The 19,074-nt window shown below is 39.4% G+C and overlaps 1 protein-coding gene across 2 annotated transcripts in view; it reads right to left on the bottom strand.

Moving 5' to 3' along the window:
- The window catches only part of fra10ac1 (FRA10A associated CGG repeat 1), a 91,981-nt gene extending 72,907 nt beyond the window's left edge, over window positions 1-19,074 (bottom strand). For both annotated transcript variants that reach the window (XM_078566009.1, XM_078566010.1), the window contains exons 1-8: window positions 18,976-19,074; window positions 16,191-16,270; window positions 14,471-14,566; window positions 13,958-14,003; window positions 9,555-9,631; window positions 6,450-6,533; window positions 5,548-5,632; window positions 4,378-4,423 (exon numbers count right to left, since the gene is read on the bottom strand). In XM_078566009.1, coding sequence (XP_078422135.1) covers window positions 4,378-4,423; window positions 5,548-5,632; window positions 6,450-6,533; window positions 9,555-9,631; window positions 13,958-14,003; window positions 14,471-14,566; window positions 16,191-16,270; window positions 18,976-19,011 — 550 coding nt within the window. In that variant the 5' untranslated portion in view covers window positions 19,012-19,074. The remainder of the gene's footprint in view (window positions 1-4,377; window positions 4,424-5,547; window positions 5,633-6,449; window positions 6,534-9,554; window positions 9,632-13,957; window positions 14,004-14,470; window positions 14,567-16,190; window positions 16,271-18,975) is intronic.

Genomic DNA, 19,074 nt, shown 5'->3' with positions numbered 1-19,074 from the left:
ACAACACACTCTTGTCCCCAAATCACCGAACAAATAAGATTACCATTAAATCTACCAACTTTATTAAAATATTAAGTTCAAATTTTGAGGCCACTTTAAGAAAATGAAAATGCAGGACTACTTGGACAACATGATATTATGCTGGAGTCATTTCTGTTTTTAAGCTATGCAAATTTAAGAATTTTTGGCCTGCAGGACATATAACATAAAACAAATGCAGTGATACAAACTCAGTATGGCTCTGATATAGCTTACAATTGTGTTAACACAAATATGAGCAGGAACATTTCTATGAATGTAAAACAAATTAGCACATGTAAAAGCAGCACTGGTTTTAATGGTAAATGGAAATAAAAGTGGTCGGATTAAGCACTTGTGCATTGCATCTACTGTCTGATAGATCAGAAATATTCTCTGTTCTTAAGAACTTCTACATGAGGGAGGTTCTGGCTATGCCAGTGTTGGGGCCTTTTTATATTGCTTACTGTATACTGACAGAGATCTTTTCTTGCTTTTGTTTCTATATGGAAAATATGTGAATGTACATAAAGACTGCAGGACAATATAAAAGCTAAATACAGCAGATGCTGGAAATCTGAAATAAAGCAAAAAGTGCTGGAGATATTCAGCAAGTCAGGCAGCATCTTGGGATAGAAATAGAGTTAATGTTTCAGGTCGATGACCTTTCATCAGCATAGAAGAGTTGTTGAGCCAGGAGGAGGGAGGGAGGGGGCAGGAGGAACAAAAGGGAAGGTTTGTGATAGGATGGAAGGCAGGAGAGATTAACTAGCATTCCCTGATGCAAAAGCCAAAGGGAGTGGGAATGGTTATAGTAAGAAAATAAAGGCTGTGTCCAGATGAGGTGTGAAGGCAACATGAAGTGATAAGGAAACAAGATAGCAAAAAAACTTCAGAAAAAATACACAGAACAAGATGGAGGCAGAGGTTATGAACTAAAGTTGTTGAACTCAATATTGAGTTCAGAAAGCTGTAGAGTGCTAAGATAAAAAAATGAGATGCTGCTCCTTGAGTTTGCATTGAGCTTCACTGGAAAACTGAGCAGGCCATGGGCAGAAAGGTCAGAGTGGGAGCAAGGTGGTGAATTAAAAGGACAAGTGACAGGAAACTCTGGGTTATGCTTGTGGACTGAATGGAGGTGTTCCGCAAAGCAGTTACCCAGTCTAATTTCTAGAATGTTAGCCTTCTGGATTCTGTACTTGAATCGGATCTCAGAAATGAAAGGCCAGTATCCAGCCAATTGCACCAACTGGGTGGCGGTGGTGGCGTACTATTGTCACTGGACTTGTAATCTAGAGACCCAGGGTAATGCTCTGGGCACCTGGGTTCAAATCCCACCATGGCAGATGGTGAAATTTAAAATTAAAATTTAAATAACCCATCTGGTTCACTAATGTCATTTAGGGAAGGAAATCTGCAGAACTTACCTGGTGACTCCAGATCCACAGCAATGTGGTTGCCCTCTGAAATGGCCTAGCAAGTTTAAAAGGAAGGAAACCAGACGGACAACCCAGCATTGACCTAGGCACTGGAAACAATAACGGCAAACTCAGCCCTTTCGACGCTTCAAAGTCCTCATTACTAAAATCTGGGGCTTGTGCTAAAATTTGGAGAGTCAGGCAACAGCCTGACATAGCCATACTCACAGAATCATACCTGATAGATAACGTCCCAGACACCACCATCACCAGCCCTGGGTGCCCTTTCCTACCAGCAGGACTGACCCAGCAGAGGTGGTGGCACAATGGTATAGTCAGGAGGGAGTTGCACTGGGAGTCCTCAACATTGACTCCGGACCCCATCGACTGTCATGGCATCAGGTCAAACATGGGCAGGGAAACCTCCTGCTGATTACCACATACCACCCCACCTCAGCTGATGAATCGGTACTCCTTCATGTTGAACACCACTTGGAGAAAGCACTGGGTGTGGCAAGGGCACAGAATGTACTCTGGGTGGGGTCTTCAATGTCCAGCACTAGGAGTGGCTTGGTAGCACCACTACAGGCTGTGCTGGCCAAGTTCTAAAGGACATAGCTGCTAGACTGGATCTGCGGCAGGTGGTGAGGGAACCAACAAGAAGGAAAAACATACTTGACCTCATCCTCACCAACCTGCCTGCCGTAGATGCATCTGTCCATGACAGCATCGGTAGGCATGACCACCGCACAGTTCTTGTGAAGACAAAGTCCCATCTTCACATTGAGGATACCCTCCATCGTGTTGTGTGGCACTACCACTGTGCTAAATGGGATAGATTTCGAACAGGTCTAGCAGCTCAAGACTGGGTATACATGAGGTGCTGTGGGCCATCAGCAGCAGCAATTGTGCTTAACCACAATCGGTAAGCTCATGGCCCGGCATAACCCCCCACTCTACTATTACCATCAAACCAGGTGATCAACCCTGGTTCAATGAAGAGTGCAGGAGGGCATGCCAGGAGCAGCACCAGGCATACCTAAAAATGAGGTGTAATTCTAGTGAAGCTATAACACAGGACTACTTGCATGCCAAACATCAGCAGCAAGTGATAGAGCTAAGTGACTCCACAACCAACAGATCAGATCTAAGCTCTGTCCTGCCACATCGTGAATAGTGGTGGACAATTAAACAACTAACTGGAGGGTGCTCCTGAAATATCCCCATCCTTAATGATGGGGGAGCCCAGCACATCAGTACAAAAGATAAGCCTGAAGCATTTGCAACAATCTTCAGCCAGAACAGCCAAGCGGATGATCCATCTCAGCCTCCTCCGGAGGTTCCCAGCATCACAAATGCCAGTCTTCAGGCAATTTGATTCACTTCATGTAATATCAAGAAATGTTTGAAGGCACTGGATACTGCAAAGGCTATGGACCCTGAAAATATTCTGGCAATAGTACTGAATACGTGTGCTCCAGAACTTGCTGCACTACCAGCCAAGCTGTTCCAGTTCAACACTGGCATCTATGGCAATTTGGAAAATTGCCTAGGTATGTCCTGTATACAAATCCAACCCAGCCAATTACTGCCTCATCAATCAACTCTCGGTCATCAGTAAAGTGATGGAAGGGGTCATCAATAGTGCTTAGCAACAACCTACTCACTGACGTTCAGTTCGGGCTCCGCCAGGGTCGCTCAGCTCCTGACCTCATTACAGCCTTGGTTCAAACATGGAAAAAAGGGTTGAACTCCAGGAGCAAGGTGACAGTGACTGCCCTTGACATCAAGACAAAATTTGACCAGGTGTGGCAGCATGGAGCCCTACCAAAACTGGAGTCAATGGGAATCAGGGGGAAATCGCTCCACTGGTTGGAGTCATCCCTAGCACAAAGGAAGATGTTTGGGGTTGTTGGACGTCAATCATCTCAGTTCCAGGACATCACTGCAGGAGTTCCTCTGGGTAGTGTCCTTGGTCCAACCATCTTCAACTGCTTCATCAATGACCTCCCTTCCATCATAAAGGTCAGAAGTGGGGATGTTCGCTGATGACTGCACAAGGTTCAGCACCATTTGTGACTCCTCAGATACTGAAGCAAGACCTGAAGAATATCCAGACTTGGGCTGACAAGTGGCAAGAGGCATTCACGTCACACAAGTGTTCCAGACAATGACCATCTCCAACCAGAGAGAACCTAACCATGGCCCCTTGACATTCAATGGCATTACCATCGCTGAATCCCTCACTATCAACATCCTGTGGATTATCATTGACCAGAAACTGAACTGGACCAGCCATATAAATACTGTGGCTAAAAGAGCAGGTAAGAGGCTATGAATCCTGTGGTGAGTAACCCAACTCCTGAATCCCCCAAAGGCTGTCCACAAGCTACAAGGCATAATTCAGGAGTGTGATGGAATAATCTCCACTTGCCTGGATGAGTGCAGCTCCAACAACACTCAAGAAGCTTAACATCATCCAGGACAAAGCAGCCTGTTTGATAGGCACCTCATCCACAGACATTCACTCTTTGCACCACTGACGCACAGTGGCAGCAGTGTGTACCATCTACAAGATGCACTGCACAAACTCACCTTCCAAACTGACGACCACTACCATCTGGAAGGACAAAGGCAGCAGACACATGGGAACACTGCCACCTGGAAGTTCCCCTCCAAGGCACTCACCATCCTGACCTGGAAATATATTGCCGTTCCTGCACTGTTGCTGGGTCAAAATCCTGGAACTCCCTTCTTAACAGCACTGTGCATGTACCTACACCGCATGGACTGTAGTGGTTCAAGAAGGCAGCTCACCATCACCATCTCAAGAGCAATTAGGGATGGGAAATGAATTCTGGCCTAGACAGTGACACCTACATCCCATGAATGAATAAAAAACTAAGCCCTATTGTTTGTTTTAACATTGGAAAAACATTACCTTTCCCTGAAATTACTTCTTTATCTACTCGCCATCGAAATCCAAACTGTCAGATAAGGAAATTATATTAGTAAAATGGACGATACTATAGTGTATATAATTAACATTCACGAAAAGAGTATACTGGTTAAATTGACTGAATTAAAAAAGGTTATCTTAAAACCATTTGACTACTGATACACATTTAAACAGCATTATCACAATTCTTTTTTGAATTTCTATTTAAGTGTAACTTTTTGATTGTACTGCTTAGTGGCACAGTCCTAGGGCTAGCTTTACTGGGATAAGATATTTCATTGTAAGGTATAAAGGTTTATATCACTAATACCATTAGATATCTATCTTCCATGTTGGCAAAGATCTTGTGTCTAGCACACAGTCAGAGGATGCAGGGAAATGCTTATGTTGTGGGTGTAAATATCTTAGACAGCACCTTCCAAACCCACGACCGCTACCATCTAGAAGGACAAGGGCAGCAGACACATGGGAACGTCACCACATGGAAGTTCCCCTTCAAGCCACTCACCATCCTGACTTGGAAATATATTGCTGTTACTTCACTATCTCTGGATCAAAATCCTGGAACTCCCTCCCAGAGACCATCAGCTTTGCTGATACAGATTTCACAATTTTATTTACTCTGAGTCATTTTCTGCTCTCAGTTTATCAAACATTTCAACTATAACAATGTTTTAGCATGAAAGTGTTATTTTTGTTTCTATCTATAAAGTGATTGGCTCGCATTTTGCAGTTAGCAGTGAATGAATGGCACCACTCACTGATTATGCTTACCCAAAGAATCTCTACAGGCTTTTGCATGGAAGTTTCTATGAGAGTCAAAATGGTGCAGTGCCCTCTACTGGGGGTTTGGGATCTGTGCGAACTTGGTGAACAACTGTCTATCGAAAGATCACAGACCTGAAATGTTAACTCTGTTTCTCCTTCCAACATCTGCCAGACCTGCTGAGCATTTTCTGTTTTTATTTTTTTATCCACAGTATTTTGTTCTTGCCTATCTCCTTAATCAAACACTCTGAAGAATCCTTATTGAGCTATTTGACAGCGTCACCATTATTCAACTGTAAAATTCAGGCCATTATAATCTCCAAATGACCATTTTCAACCTATGCATATTTATAAACAAAACTATGACAGTTTTCAGATCCATACCTTATTGTATTTGTATCGGCTCAAATCAGCAATACAATATTCTTTGAATAATTTATCATAGTATTTCTTTGCAAGTGTTTTCTCCCTAAAAGATGGAGAAATCTTGTTTAGATAATCTAAAGCAAAAGGAAACCAATTTCATTTATATATTCTTCCGTGTAAAATTAGAATTTCCTTCAAATCAACATGCTTCCCCTCAGTTCCCTGATCTAAAGCAGGCAGATATCCAACCAGTTAGACATTTAAAGTGTCAGTCTCTTTCTCCAAAGTTATCAGATCTCAATCCACTGCAAACCAAGTTACGCCTGGTCCCAGACCTTCTCTTCCTGAGGGCTCGAGGGGTAAATACAAGTTGCCACTGGCTATGTCTATAATTAAATCAGGTCTACCATATTATCAGGTCATTGTGATGAGGCACTGTCAAGGCGTACACTTAGGTAAAAACTCAGTCTAGAGATCAAGAATCTTGAAATAATTTATATTAGATTTCAAATAGCTTGAAGCAGCAATAAAAGGTGGTTGGATATTGCCTATTTTAATTTCTGACTATTAAGCTATTTATCATGAAACGTGGCAGTGTGATTTTACCAAGTGTCTTCTACTGTCAAGTTTGCAATGTGTGCTAGGAGCTTGTTGAAGAGATCAGTAGATTACAATTCCAGTTACAAACAGTGGAACTGCCCAACAGCTTCAGTACCAGAACTGATATATCAGTACATCAATTCCAATTCACAACTCAAGCTAAAATGGTACAAAATACTTATTTTTCCCTTTACATTTGTTATCCCAAACATGTGTTATCTCCAGCAGGGTGCAGAGTGTAAACAGCAACTAAAGCAGTAAATATAAAAGATTAAAAGACAAAAACTATCTATAAGCGTTTGGTAAAAAGTATCAATTACCAAGTCATATCAGTTTCATCATCTTCTGTCCATAAAAACCTATGGTTTTCTTTTATTACGTCCCGGTCTGTTTTATCATTCGCTCTGCAAACAAAAATGTACAGTGGACTCAGTAATCATGCTAAAATGCAAAAACAAAATAAAGCATATTGAAGGGTTCAAAAACAGAACTGGTACATTACATCAAGGCCACAGAAGTGTAGTAGAGAAACTGATTAATTTGTCCAGCAACATAAGTCAAATGCAGCCCTGCAAGATTTCTGGTACACATATGTCTTTACAAGACATTGGTAGTTAAGGTTTTGCTTATTTTACCTCACTGGTAATGTCAAGTATCTTCAAGTGTTGAAGTTTGAAATTTATCCTTCCATAGCCATTCTTCTTAGGTTAGAAACTCACACAAGATTAAATTAGAACATTTTCTTTTAGTCTTAATTTCATGCCAGAGCAGGCATGAAGACATACCTTAAAAAAGTATTCTTTTGAAAATGTACCCTGATGAACTGTGAGATGGCTGCCAAGGGGGTCACCTGAGTTTTGCAACATCAACAACTTAGCAAGCTTTCTGGAAAGCTCCAAATTGGGTGATACTGGGCAGGGATCTCCCTTGAATGGACAAGGCCAAACAGCATACTTCTGTGAAATTTCACACCTGCTACTGTCAAGGCCTACTCCAAAATACAGAGACATTAAAGTCCCAGGCTCTCTCAGTCCAGGTACACCATGTAACAAAGGAGGGCTATCGAGACTGAGTATTCACAATGAAGTGCTAAAGACCACCATCTACCTTCTATTGTATATAATTGGCTTTTGACCATGTGACTGAAATTCCTTTTTCACAATGAAAGACCATCATTTGCCTTCCATCATGTATCAATGGTCATTCATCATGTGATTGAAACTGCCCTCTGATTTTGAAATCCTTTTATCCAAAAACTGAGTGAGAGACTGGGCAGTCTGCATACCACCAGCAACAACAACACATCTACAAAGAAAAGGCTGTGTCATCTTGCCTTTTCAGGGCTTGTGAGGCTTCAAGTCTTTTAAAGGCCTCCTCCAATCTGTTTAGGACAACTCCGAGTTCACCTGTAAGAAATTGGACCTCCAGTTACAACAGCCATCAGGACCTATCTACATGACCTGAACAATCTATACTTTGAAAGAACCCTGCAGTTAATCTGAGTTTGACCCCAGCCACCTGAACTTAATTTCCAGAGTGGGAAAAGCTTCCTCCTTCACTGGACTCTCAAAGATACATGAACTGCTAACTGTTCTGTTTGCTGTTAATACTTGTAGAAATGCACTCCTTTCTTTAATTGCATCTTTCTTGTGTGATATGTGATTGATGCAATGTTAGACTTTCTGGGGTGTGTGTATGGATAAATAATACTCCATGTTTAAAACCATGAAAATATGCTGCTGGTGACTTTGAAATTGACCACACACTAATAAAGGGTTTGGAACATACATCAGCCTTATCAAAATTAAATTACACTGATTATAAACAGAAGGGAAAGGCAATTGGGAGTTTCAGTTGCTCTCTCTTCCTTGTCCCTAACACTTACCAAAGTCACAAATGACAGCCAATGTGACTGTGACAAAGGTAAATTATCCCTCAGATGTTGAGTTGAAGCATCTTAGCACCAGACCCAGTATGTGCTTGGGTGAGGTTTTTATTTTAGAACTTTGTCTGCACAGACTGCGGTGATTGACGTCAAAGTTTACATAATACACTCGTTTCTCCTCAGTAATTTTCAATTCAGATCAATTACACATTGTTATATTAGTAATAAACAAATAAACTGCAACATTATTCATACATAACTTTTTTCTGATTTCATCAATTTGCTGGTGATCTAGTTGTTTTTGCTGCAGACCAGCAAATAAATATATAGATATATTCATTATTCAATTGATTTTAAATTCAAGCTCTGATGCTGCGAAAAATAATTTAAAAGGCTAAAGAAATGTTAGCCTTTTTTTTCTCTCAGGGCCTAGAATAGAAAAGGGTAAAAGTTATGTTAAGTGAGGCCCCATTTAGAGTTCTGCATTCAGTTTGGAGTATCACGATTGAGGAAGGAGACAATGGCCTAGGAGTGGGTGCAGCACAGGTTTACCAGGATGATACCTGAGTTTAAAGGATTAAATTATGTGGACAGGTTGCATAAACTAGGTTTTAATTCCCTTGAAGTTAAGCAGTGATCTTATTGAGGTGTTTAAGATAAGTAACTAATAGGATAGATAGAGAGAAACTATTTCCTCTGATGGGTGAGTCCAGGAAAAGGGGCATCACCTTAAAGTTAGACCTAAGCCATTCGGGGATAATGTCAGGAAGCACTTCTTCACACAAAATGTAGTAGAAATCTGAAATTCTCTCCCCCAAAATATTGTTGAGGCTAGGTCAATTGAAAATTTCAAAACTCAAATTGATATATTTTGTTAGGCATGGGTATTTAGGGTTACAGAACCAAGCTGGTTGATGAAGTTAACAAATAGATCAGCCATAATCTAATTGAATGGTGGAACAGGTTTGAAGGGCTGAATGGCCTACATCTGTTCCTGTGGTTCCTAGCATATTCAACATTATTTTTATTTCTTCTGTATTTCTTTACAGATTAATTACTGAAAGGTATATAGTAACATTATCATTTACATTTTTTAAACAAAGCATAATTTTGGATTTGACTAAGCCAAATATTCAACCAACTAATGCTGGTAATTCAAAACGAAGTTAGAATTTTATACACCATTAGGGTATGCATAATACAAATAAATAACTTGATATTCCCTGTAACATGTACTGAAATGATTCCTGATGATGGGTTTTCTAATAAATCTTCTGTGCAGTTTGCAATAACATTTCCACCAGCAAAGGGCCAACAGTAAAACGTGGTAAATAATGTCAAGTTTGTGCAAAACTTAGTAAAATGAAAATAAATGCATTCTAAGGTAGTAACACATTTAGGGAGTTGGGATGATGTTGCTGAACAGATTCAATATTCTCATAGTTGATTATATTTCAAATTGTTGACGTGTCAGGACACATTAGAGGCCAAGCATTATCCTCTATGAAAGAATTGAGTTGTTACAAATTTGATTACTTACGTTGATCTCTTTAAGTCTTCTTTTGAGCCACCGTAATATAGCAAATAGTCATTGATGTATTTCTTGTGCCGTGCATACTTACAAAGTTAAGAAAAATGTCACAATTCTGCAGATGGCAGCAAATGTCACACAATATTACTTCTGTAATTAGAATGCAACACACAGCAACAAGAATGGAGCTTGAACCCATAACCTTTTGACTCAGGCATGAATGCTGCCACTGAACCAAGGTTGGCAGCTTACCAAGAAGTATAATACCATCACATACATTTATTGGGTAATACATCTTGTAAACAACAATTTTCAAATGTTAACAATCAATCATAAAAACCCACCTAAAATAACACAGGGTATCCACAGTAGTTTATTTTGGAGTAGGACAAAGCTCCTCAGAAAGCAGAATTTTAAGCATCTCATCATCCAATTGCAAACTGTGTTTTGCAAAATTATTCTAGCTGCTGAAAAGGCACATTTGAGCTGGAGATTTGGAAGTGCGAAGAGACGATTAGACAATCTCTGTAGCTAAGATCTCCATGTCTGCCAAAGCTTGCTGCGAAAAATTATATTGCTCACTCTACCACTGCCAAATTGCTAGAGTTGTGCATGCAGAGGCAAATTATCTGTTGTGAAATAGTTGTCTGCACTGCCAGATTCATCTCTTCCATCTAGTAATATTCCATCAGGCTCACTTGTTGCAACTGAAGTATTTGGAAATGTCAGATTCAAAATCACAAGGACATTAGTTTTTTTTGACGATAGCAATTGCAGGCAGAAAGGTATCTACAACTGTGTTTGAAAAATGACTTCTGCTTTCTTCAGTATTTTACTTCAATCATTAAACCAGTGCTCCTTCATCTTGTTTCTTATAACCAAGCAAGGACTTTGACAACAGATATTTTCCAAGCATCCAAAATGGCTCCAGGACAGCAGGAGGCCATTTGGTCACTCAGGCCTGTGCTGGTTCTCTGCAAGAGTAATTTAGCTGGTTCCACTCCCCTGCCCTTTCCCATAGCCCTGCAAATTTTTCTCTTCAGGCGCTATCCAATTACCTTTTGAAAGCCACAATTAAATCTGCTTTCACCACCCTTTAGATAGTCCATTCTGGATCGTAACCACTTGTTGCATAAAAATGTTTTCCCTCATGTCACTTTTGATTCTTTTGCCAATCACTTTAAATCTGTGTCTTCTGGTCTCTACCCTTTCACCAATGGAAACAGTTTCTCTTTTATCACCTCTGCCTGGACCCCTCACGATTTTGAACATCTTTATCAAATCTCCTCTCAATATCTCTTCTCAAAGAACAACTCCAGCTTCTCTAACTCGTCTACATAACAGAAATCTTGAAACTATTCTTGCAAATCTTTACATGCCCTCTCTAAAGTTTTCATATCCTACCTAAAATGCAGTGCCCAGAAGTGGATAAAATGCTCCAGGTGAGGCTGAACCAGTGTTTTATGAAGGATCACCATAACTTCCTTGCTTTTGTATTCTGTCCTCTATGTATGAAGCCCAGGATCCCGTATGCCTTTTTAACCAGTTTCGCAACCTACCGTGCCACCTTCAACAGTTGCGCACAGAAACCCCCAGGTCTCTCTGTTCCTGCACCTCATTTAAAATTCTATTCTTTATTTTATATTGCCTCTCCTTGTACTTTCTACCACAATGCACTTCTCTGCATTAAATTTTATCTGCCACGTGTCCACTCATTCCACCAATCTATGTCCTTTTGAAGTCTATCATTATCCTCCTTACATTTCATAATACTTTCAAGTTTTGTGTTAGGTGCAAATTTTGAAATTGTGCCCTGTACAGTCAAGTCTAAGTCAGTAATATATCAAGAAAAGCAGGGGTCCTGTATTGACCCTTGGGAAACACCACTGGTCCTTTTTCCAATCTGCAAAACAACAGTTCACCACTACTCAGTTTCCTGTCACTCAGACAACTTTGGGTCCACACTGCCACTGCCCCTTTTATTCCATGGGCTTCAACTTTGGTGACAAGCCTACCATACAGCCCTTTGTAAAACACCTTTTGGAAATCCATATACACCACACGAATTGCATTACCCTCAACCTCATCAAAAAACTCAATCAAATTGGTTGAACAGGATTTGCCTTTAACAAATGGCCTTCCTTAATTACTTATCTAAGTGACAGTTAATTATGTACCGGATTATCCCTTCCTAAAGGCTCTCCCACCACCAAGATTGAACTGACTGGTTGTAGTTACTGGGTTAACCCTTACATCCTTCTTTGAACAAGTATTGCAACTGAAGTTGTGATGCAAACAATGCCAATTGACAGAGGCCAAATGATTTTAACTTCACTTCAAGCAGCTGGATACAGTTTTGATTTTGTAGAAGCATTAAAATTAATATATCTTCTATGATTCCCTGTGCGTTGAAGTCCATTCACCTAAATCCAGGATGAACTTTCCACCATTTTCCCGGTGAGCAGTATACCAAACATTACAAAAAATCCTTTCAAAGTTTCCATCATTGCGTGTGCTAACTTTTGCAAAGCTCATCTTTTACTTGTAACGTTGCTGGTAGATATTTGAGGAACACAACAACCTTAATAGCAAACCATCTCATTCGATCATATGTCCAAGTATTGCTTGAAAAATATTTATAAGTTATGCAACAAATGGTAGAGCCTCCAGAATAGCCATCAACAACATTAGTACAGATAAGTGTTTTCCTTTCGGTAAGAATTGTCACTGATTTTCAAGATTTGGTGGCATTTTACACAAGGCTAACCATTCATTTCTCTTAAAGTACTTTATTTGTTTTGACTTGCATTCTTTAAAGAGAACAGGGACATCGACAATCTTTTAAATAACTGTATTCTTTATACTTGTATTATCTGCATCACCCAATTTTACATATTAAATTTGCACTAATTTGATGTTGAGTGAAAAGATCTCAGACAGTGGCAAAGCAACTTCACAAAAGGAGATCCAACAAGGTCCAAAGTGCAGTTGTTTATGCTCTAATGAACTTCGTTCAATGTTGCATCACTTCCATAATTTCAAATTCTTGTGGGGTCCAAAGCTACAAATCACAGGAGCTTGGATCCACAAAATTGGTCAAGATCCCAATCTAAAATTTTAGTTTCCTCCATGGTCTGCAATAGGGCAAAGTAGTTTATTTATTTCAATCCTTACATGTAAGTCTAACCGACAGCTACGACCTCATATCTTTGATGAGTCAATTCTCTGCCTTCTTCACCTCTTGACATTTATTACAATCTCCACAGAGACCAAAAACAAAGAAATGTTAACTTCCAATTAATAGGTGAAAGGATGACACAAGATACTACGTTTTAAGACTTTTACTGCAACAAAAGACTAAAATCACTCCTTGCTTAATACTAGGCAACTTATACTTTAAAACACAACATCCCCTTTTTCTTTTGAAAAACCAAAAACACACGACAGATATACTTTACACTGTCTTGTAAGTAGATATTCTATTTGCCTGGGGCCAGTCTAAGGTTCTTAGCTCCCAAGGGTTAATTTATGTTATTTTCCTTTCTCGGCCTTGGAACTTTTAATCTCAGAACTGTCTTTCATAGTGAGGTTTCTTTCCTGGTAATTCTTTCTCTAGCACAAGCTAGGTGAATCTTCCAGCCTCATTTATGTCAAATCCAATAAAGCACAAGAATATCCAAGACTCAACTACTACTCTCAGATCTATGATAACTCTTATAGCACCTATTTTACCTGGACAAGATACAAGAAAAAATGGTCACCTGGCAAACAATTGCCCATCGCCATTCCCCCACCTTTTTCTCTGTCATAATCCTTCTTGTCATATCAATACTACTATAATCAGTTAATGCATTTCTGAGCTTCCTTCTTCTAGCTCATAACCACAATATATTGAAACTGAAGTCTCCTTTTTAAATTATTAAAAACATAAGAACTAGGAGCAGGAGTAGGTCATTCAGCCCTTCAAGTCCACCCCACCATTCAATGAGATCATTGCTGATCTTCTACCAGGATCTCCAAGTTACCAATCTCATCTTTTTTTAACCCACAATGTTTGGGTTCTGAAAAATTCAAGCTTGTCAAATCTCATTATTTCCTGATTTGCCTAATTTCCTTTACTCTTTTCACTTTGCTTGTGTCCTGCAACAAGGCCTGGATCATTCACTGTGCTTTTGTAAAATAAAATGCATTGAAGCAGTTGCATATCTATTTTGCAAGCTCAGTTTTGGTCCAGTCTTCTTATTTTTTACAGCAGTTTAGTTATGATTGCACATTTGAATAGGGATATGCTCTATGTAAATGCCCACGTTTATGGGAATATGAGATTGACATATTTTTGTTAGTTTTCTGTTGAGGGCAAGGCCCCATGCCCCTCCTGTATTCTGATGGGTTTCTCCCGATTTCAAGGATACAGCATCCATGGCAATAAGGTGGAAACGACGGTTTCTTGCTTCCTCCCTGTTTAAAGAAAAAAAATTTACAAATTACAGAAAGAACACATTTATATCAGGCCTTTCATATTATCATATTCAAAAAATTACTTCTGAAATATAGTCACTGGTTTTGGGGGCAAATGTGGCAGCCAATTTGTGCACAGCAAGTTCCCACAAACAGCAATCAGTTCATCTGTTTTACTGAATTTGACTGTGGAATTAATGTTGGCCAAGATACAGGAAGAACTCCCCGCTCTTTGGCAAAGTGTTACAGAATCATTCACATCTACCAGTACAGGCAGAGAGTGTTCAAAAGAGGTTTCCTCCAACAATGCAGCACTGAAGCGTCAGCTAGATGATGTGTTCAAATTCTGTCTGGAAGTCCTAAACTTCAAAGATAAACTTTTAAAATGAAACCAAATATTTAAAAAAATATATATATATATAGATATATACACACAGACATCTCCAAAGTTCCAAAACTATCTTTACCTGTCCCATTCATGAGCTGCAACTTGCTTGTGAGCCAACTGAGCATATTTTCCCTTTTGGAATGGCTTTGTAAGTAGTGCAGCATCTTTATTTGCCCTAGATGCAAACAGCAAATATGTCAAACTACTTAACAGATCACACTGAATGATGATAAAGCACAGAAGGCATGAAACTGAAAAAAATACAATCTAAACTCAATAATGAACTTGGTTACTACAAATCTTCAGCAAGACTTGAGGAAAAGCATGCTTTAAGATAAATCATAAGCACTACTTTGTTCATATTTGCAGCCTTATAAAAATAAGAACTAAACGTCTATAGCTTAAAATCGCTCTTTTTCTCCGAGTAATTAAGGCACAATAAATTCCAGGGACTTAAAAAGTATTTTGGCTTAAAAATCACTTATTTTACTTAGAACAAAATGGCAAAGTGATAATGCTCCTGTGAAGCACCTTGGGTTATTTAACTATATTAAAGTGACTATAAATATATATGGATGATGTTTTATAAATAAAAATCATCAGATATTGACAGTAGTGATTCTAAAAGATGAATGTATTTTACAATACATCGAGCATTTGATGCATTGAAACTCTTGGTAAGATGTTGAAACAAAAGTATGGGCACTTGACTAATTTCATCAGGCAATAAAATCAAAACGTTCTAAAAAATGAAATCTTCCAAAATTACCCCTTTTACCATTATAGTAAAACTCTCAATTTTCAGGTGAAGTTTTAAATTCTCTAGAGTAGCTTCCTTAATGCTCAAATACGATGGCTGTGTTTGCTGACACCACAACTGCAGAAGGCACACTCCCCACACATGCAATTGCGGTGCCTTCATCAAAGATGGCACAGACCAAACTCAGCTGGAACAGAAGTGTCCTCCCTGCCTGCCATTCACTGCCCCTCTCCTAATCCCTTGCTGCCCCTCTCCTGAGCGCTCACTACCCCTCGCCACCTTGCATTCTACCCCTCTCTCAAGTCTCAGCTGCCACTAACCACGAGGGCTTGGGGGAGGGGCGACAAGGGGGCGGTGGATAATGGGCGCACAGCGATGACAGTTGGAGAAACTGTGCATGTGCAAGCAGAGTGGGTGCCAGTGGGAATGTGTTGTTCTCCTGTTCAGCATCAGCAGTTACAATGAAATATGATATATCTCCCTCTTTTTTTACCCCAACTCCAGCTGCGTGCCAAAAGGATTTCTTCTCTCTCTCTCGTCTTCAACAATATTTGTCCATCATTCTTTTTCCTCCCCAGTGTATTCAAACAAACAACTGTCTGCATATGTACACAAGGCTTTACTTCATTCTTATCTCCTTTTCACCTCTTTTTACTCCTTTCCTTTTCAGTGCTTCTCATTTACTTTCAATCTCTTTTTTGGTGTTTAAAAGAAAATCTGGCAAGCATTGTCTTTTATGTTATTTAATAGAAAAAAGCCAAGACAAGATGTCATAAACTACTATCCGGATAACATGTGATTTCCTTGCTTATTATAATTCGGTTATGTTCAAGCCATCATTCTTCGGTCAAAACAATGTCTTCTAAATAAAAAAGTGAAGTTAAAACTCTTGAGAATATTTTTATAACCAAAACTACGTTCTCATTTGAAAATAAATGCTTGAGGCTTGCAACTACTAAACTAATTATTGTTATTAATTAACATATTAAAATAAGCTCAAGCAATGTACTTGTGTGTTTTTGGTCAAAACACACTGTACCTTTGACTTTTACAGTTGGATGTCTCTGCTTCATTTTCATCCTCACTGAATTCTGAATCATAGCCCCCAAGGCCATGCTCCTGTTGAAAAGAAAAGCAGCAATATTTCAACAAAGATGCAGTATTGCATAGTTTAATTTCATTATCACATGTCTGTCTTTAGGACTTTAAAGCTTTGTTTATTATGTGCATAGAAGTTTCAAACTTTAGTTCATTTGATTAATAGTCTCCATCACCATGCTTTAATACCAAAATAGATATCTCTTCAAATTATCTGAAATAAAATCACAATAAGGCTATAAACATGTATTAAGTTGAATTTAAAGAATGTAACATTTATTTAAGAAACAAACATTCAACATTTCCTTGATATTTCATTCTAAGAGTTTTTCAGTAAAGACTGGTGCTACTTTGCCCAAAATCTTGATCATTCACCCATCACTGTGCTCGCTGACCTCCGCTGGCTCCCAGTCCAGCAACGTCTCAAATTTAAAACGCGCATCCTTATTTTAAACTTCTTCCAGTCTTGCCTTGCCACATCTCTGTCACCTCCTCCAAATCTCTGCGATCAATGCATTCTTTCAATTCTGGCCTCTTCTGCATCTCAATCACTTTATAATGGTCACCGTACCTTCAGCTGCCTAAGTCGTAAGCTTAGGGATTCCCTCCCTAAATCTTTCGTCCTCGCTTTCCTTCTTTAAGACCACCCTTTAAAACCTACCTCTTTGACCAAGCTTTTGACTCTGGGTCCTAATATGTCTTTATGTAGCTCAGCATCAAACGTTATTTGATAACCCTCCTGTGAAGTACCTTAGAACATTTTGCTTCGTTAAAGGTGCTGTATAAATGTAAGCCGTTGTTTCAGTTTAAAAATTATTTATATTGCACAATATCTTGTCTATAAATTATTTTCTGATTGCTATTCTAACTGCATATAGGATGAAATGGTCTACGGCTGAAGTTAGTTCATAAGAAAGAATGATGTCTTCATTCTAAACAGTCACTCTACTTAAAACAAAAAGAGGCACCACCCTAAATAGGCATTTCAATTTTTAGGTAGGTGACTGGCAGAGAGCACCAGCAGCCTGCCCAATGACACCTAATTTAAATGGCACCAGCAAACCAATTGTTCCAGATGGATATATTGACACAACATGCCAGATTCAAACTGGCCTGGACATCACATTGGCAGCAAGTTAGCTCCAGGGGTTGAGGAGCACAATGGAGTCCAGCAATATGACAGCGAGGTAGCCCATTAGCAGCTGCACAGATTACATTTGTGAGGCTTCCAACTCCTCATGACCATACAAAAATAATTTAAACCTTGGATTTTCAGAACCAACGTCACCATTGAAACAGGTCTGAAGCTGTATACTCCTAAAATGGCAAGAGATCCCATTTTAAGCCATAGGATCCCAATTTGCATAATAAAAAGAGCCTATTGTCTGTAACAGGCAAACGCATCAGCCTTGTCAACACATTTCCAGCAAACTAAAATCGATCCATGGTCGATGGGAAGGGAGAACAAGCATTTCACTTTGAACACAATTATATTTTTGCGATGCAATTTGACATGATTATAGCTTTCTCAGCACATCAGTGTTTGCCCCTAACATTTGATTAAAGCTACTACTTAATACAAAAATTTTACATTTTTCAGTTTGATCATAATACTTTTGGTGGGTCTGGCAGCATCTCTTCTTCAGAGCTTTTGGCCCTGGAACTCTGAAGATTCATACATACAGACTTGAAAAGTTAACTTTGGTTTTCTCTCCACAGATGCTGTTAGACCTGCTGAGTTTTTCCAGCATTTTCTGTCCCCCCCCCCCGCCCCCAGATTTCCAGCATCTGCAGTATTTTGCTTTTGTAATATTTTTGGTTCTAGATTATTCTCTTGGGAGAGGAGTCAATTCCCTACATCTTCAAGAGTGCTGACCTACCCCAGATATCTAAGGAAGCTTCACATCACTCCCGGAGTAATAGTCCTTTCTAGATAATTTCAGTTAGTGATTCCATGGTACTTCCCTGGTCATTCAGGTTTTCAAATGGCAGAGTAACTCCACACTAGACCATATTTTAGGCTTTAAAATTTCAAACAAATTTATTAAGTTGAAATGGGGCAAGCAAAGGCAGCAGTGATTAACATTTCTGGAACTGTAGTTGAGTTAGTACTTTGTACATAGTCATCTTCTGATAATTGAGTTACAAAAAGTTATCCACTAATTGGAACTAAGCAACTTTTAAGAATAAATACATACATTTTTTACACAGCTGTTCCTTCTTCTCAGCTGTGGTATTATGTACTTTAGTTAACTCCATAAGAAATTGCATATTTTCTCCTCCAAGGTTGCACAGCCCCCTTCCTCCTGGAAATTCCCTATAACTGTCTGAAAACAGACTTTCCAAATAGTATAATAAAAACAAAATACTGCGGATGCTGGAGATCTGAAATAAAAGCAAAACGCGCTGGAAAAATTCAGCAGGCCACACCTGTGCAGAGAGAAACAGAGTTAACCTTTCGAGTCTAATAATAAGTATCAAATTGAACCTGAAACGTTAACTCTTGTTTCTCTCCACAGATCTGCCGAGTTTTTCCTGCACTTTCTGCTTCTATTTTCCAAACAGTAACCTTCGGGAGACTATCTGAACGGGGAATGATCAATTAATGAGACCAGTCATTAAAGCGGCAAACCCAGCGCTGTTCCAGGCTAAGCCTATAACTGTCAGGTCCCTTTATCGTCTCGCTGCCTCCACTCCATCTCAGACAGTCCGTGAACCCTCACAACCTGAACAAGATCCAACTTCGCTGCTTGGCCGCTCATCGCCCCCTCCGGTAAATGGCGGCGCGGCCACTGGCGCCGTCGGTGACGTCATCGAGCCGCGAC

The sequence above is a fragment of the Cetorhinus maximus genome, chromosome 20, assembly GCF_964194155.1.
Source record: "Cetorhinus maximus chromosome 20, sCetMax3.hap1.1, whole genome shotgun sequence".
In the NCBI taxonomy this organism is placed as follows: Eukaryota; Metazoa; Chordata; class Chondrichthyes; order Lamniformes; family Cetorhinidae; genus Cetorhinus; species Cetorhinus maximus.
The sequence above is the reverse complement of the archived record's forward strand: the minus strand, read 5'-3'. Positions and strand labels throughout refer to the sequence as shown.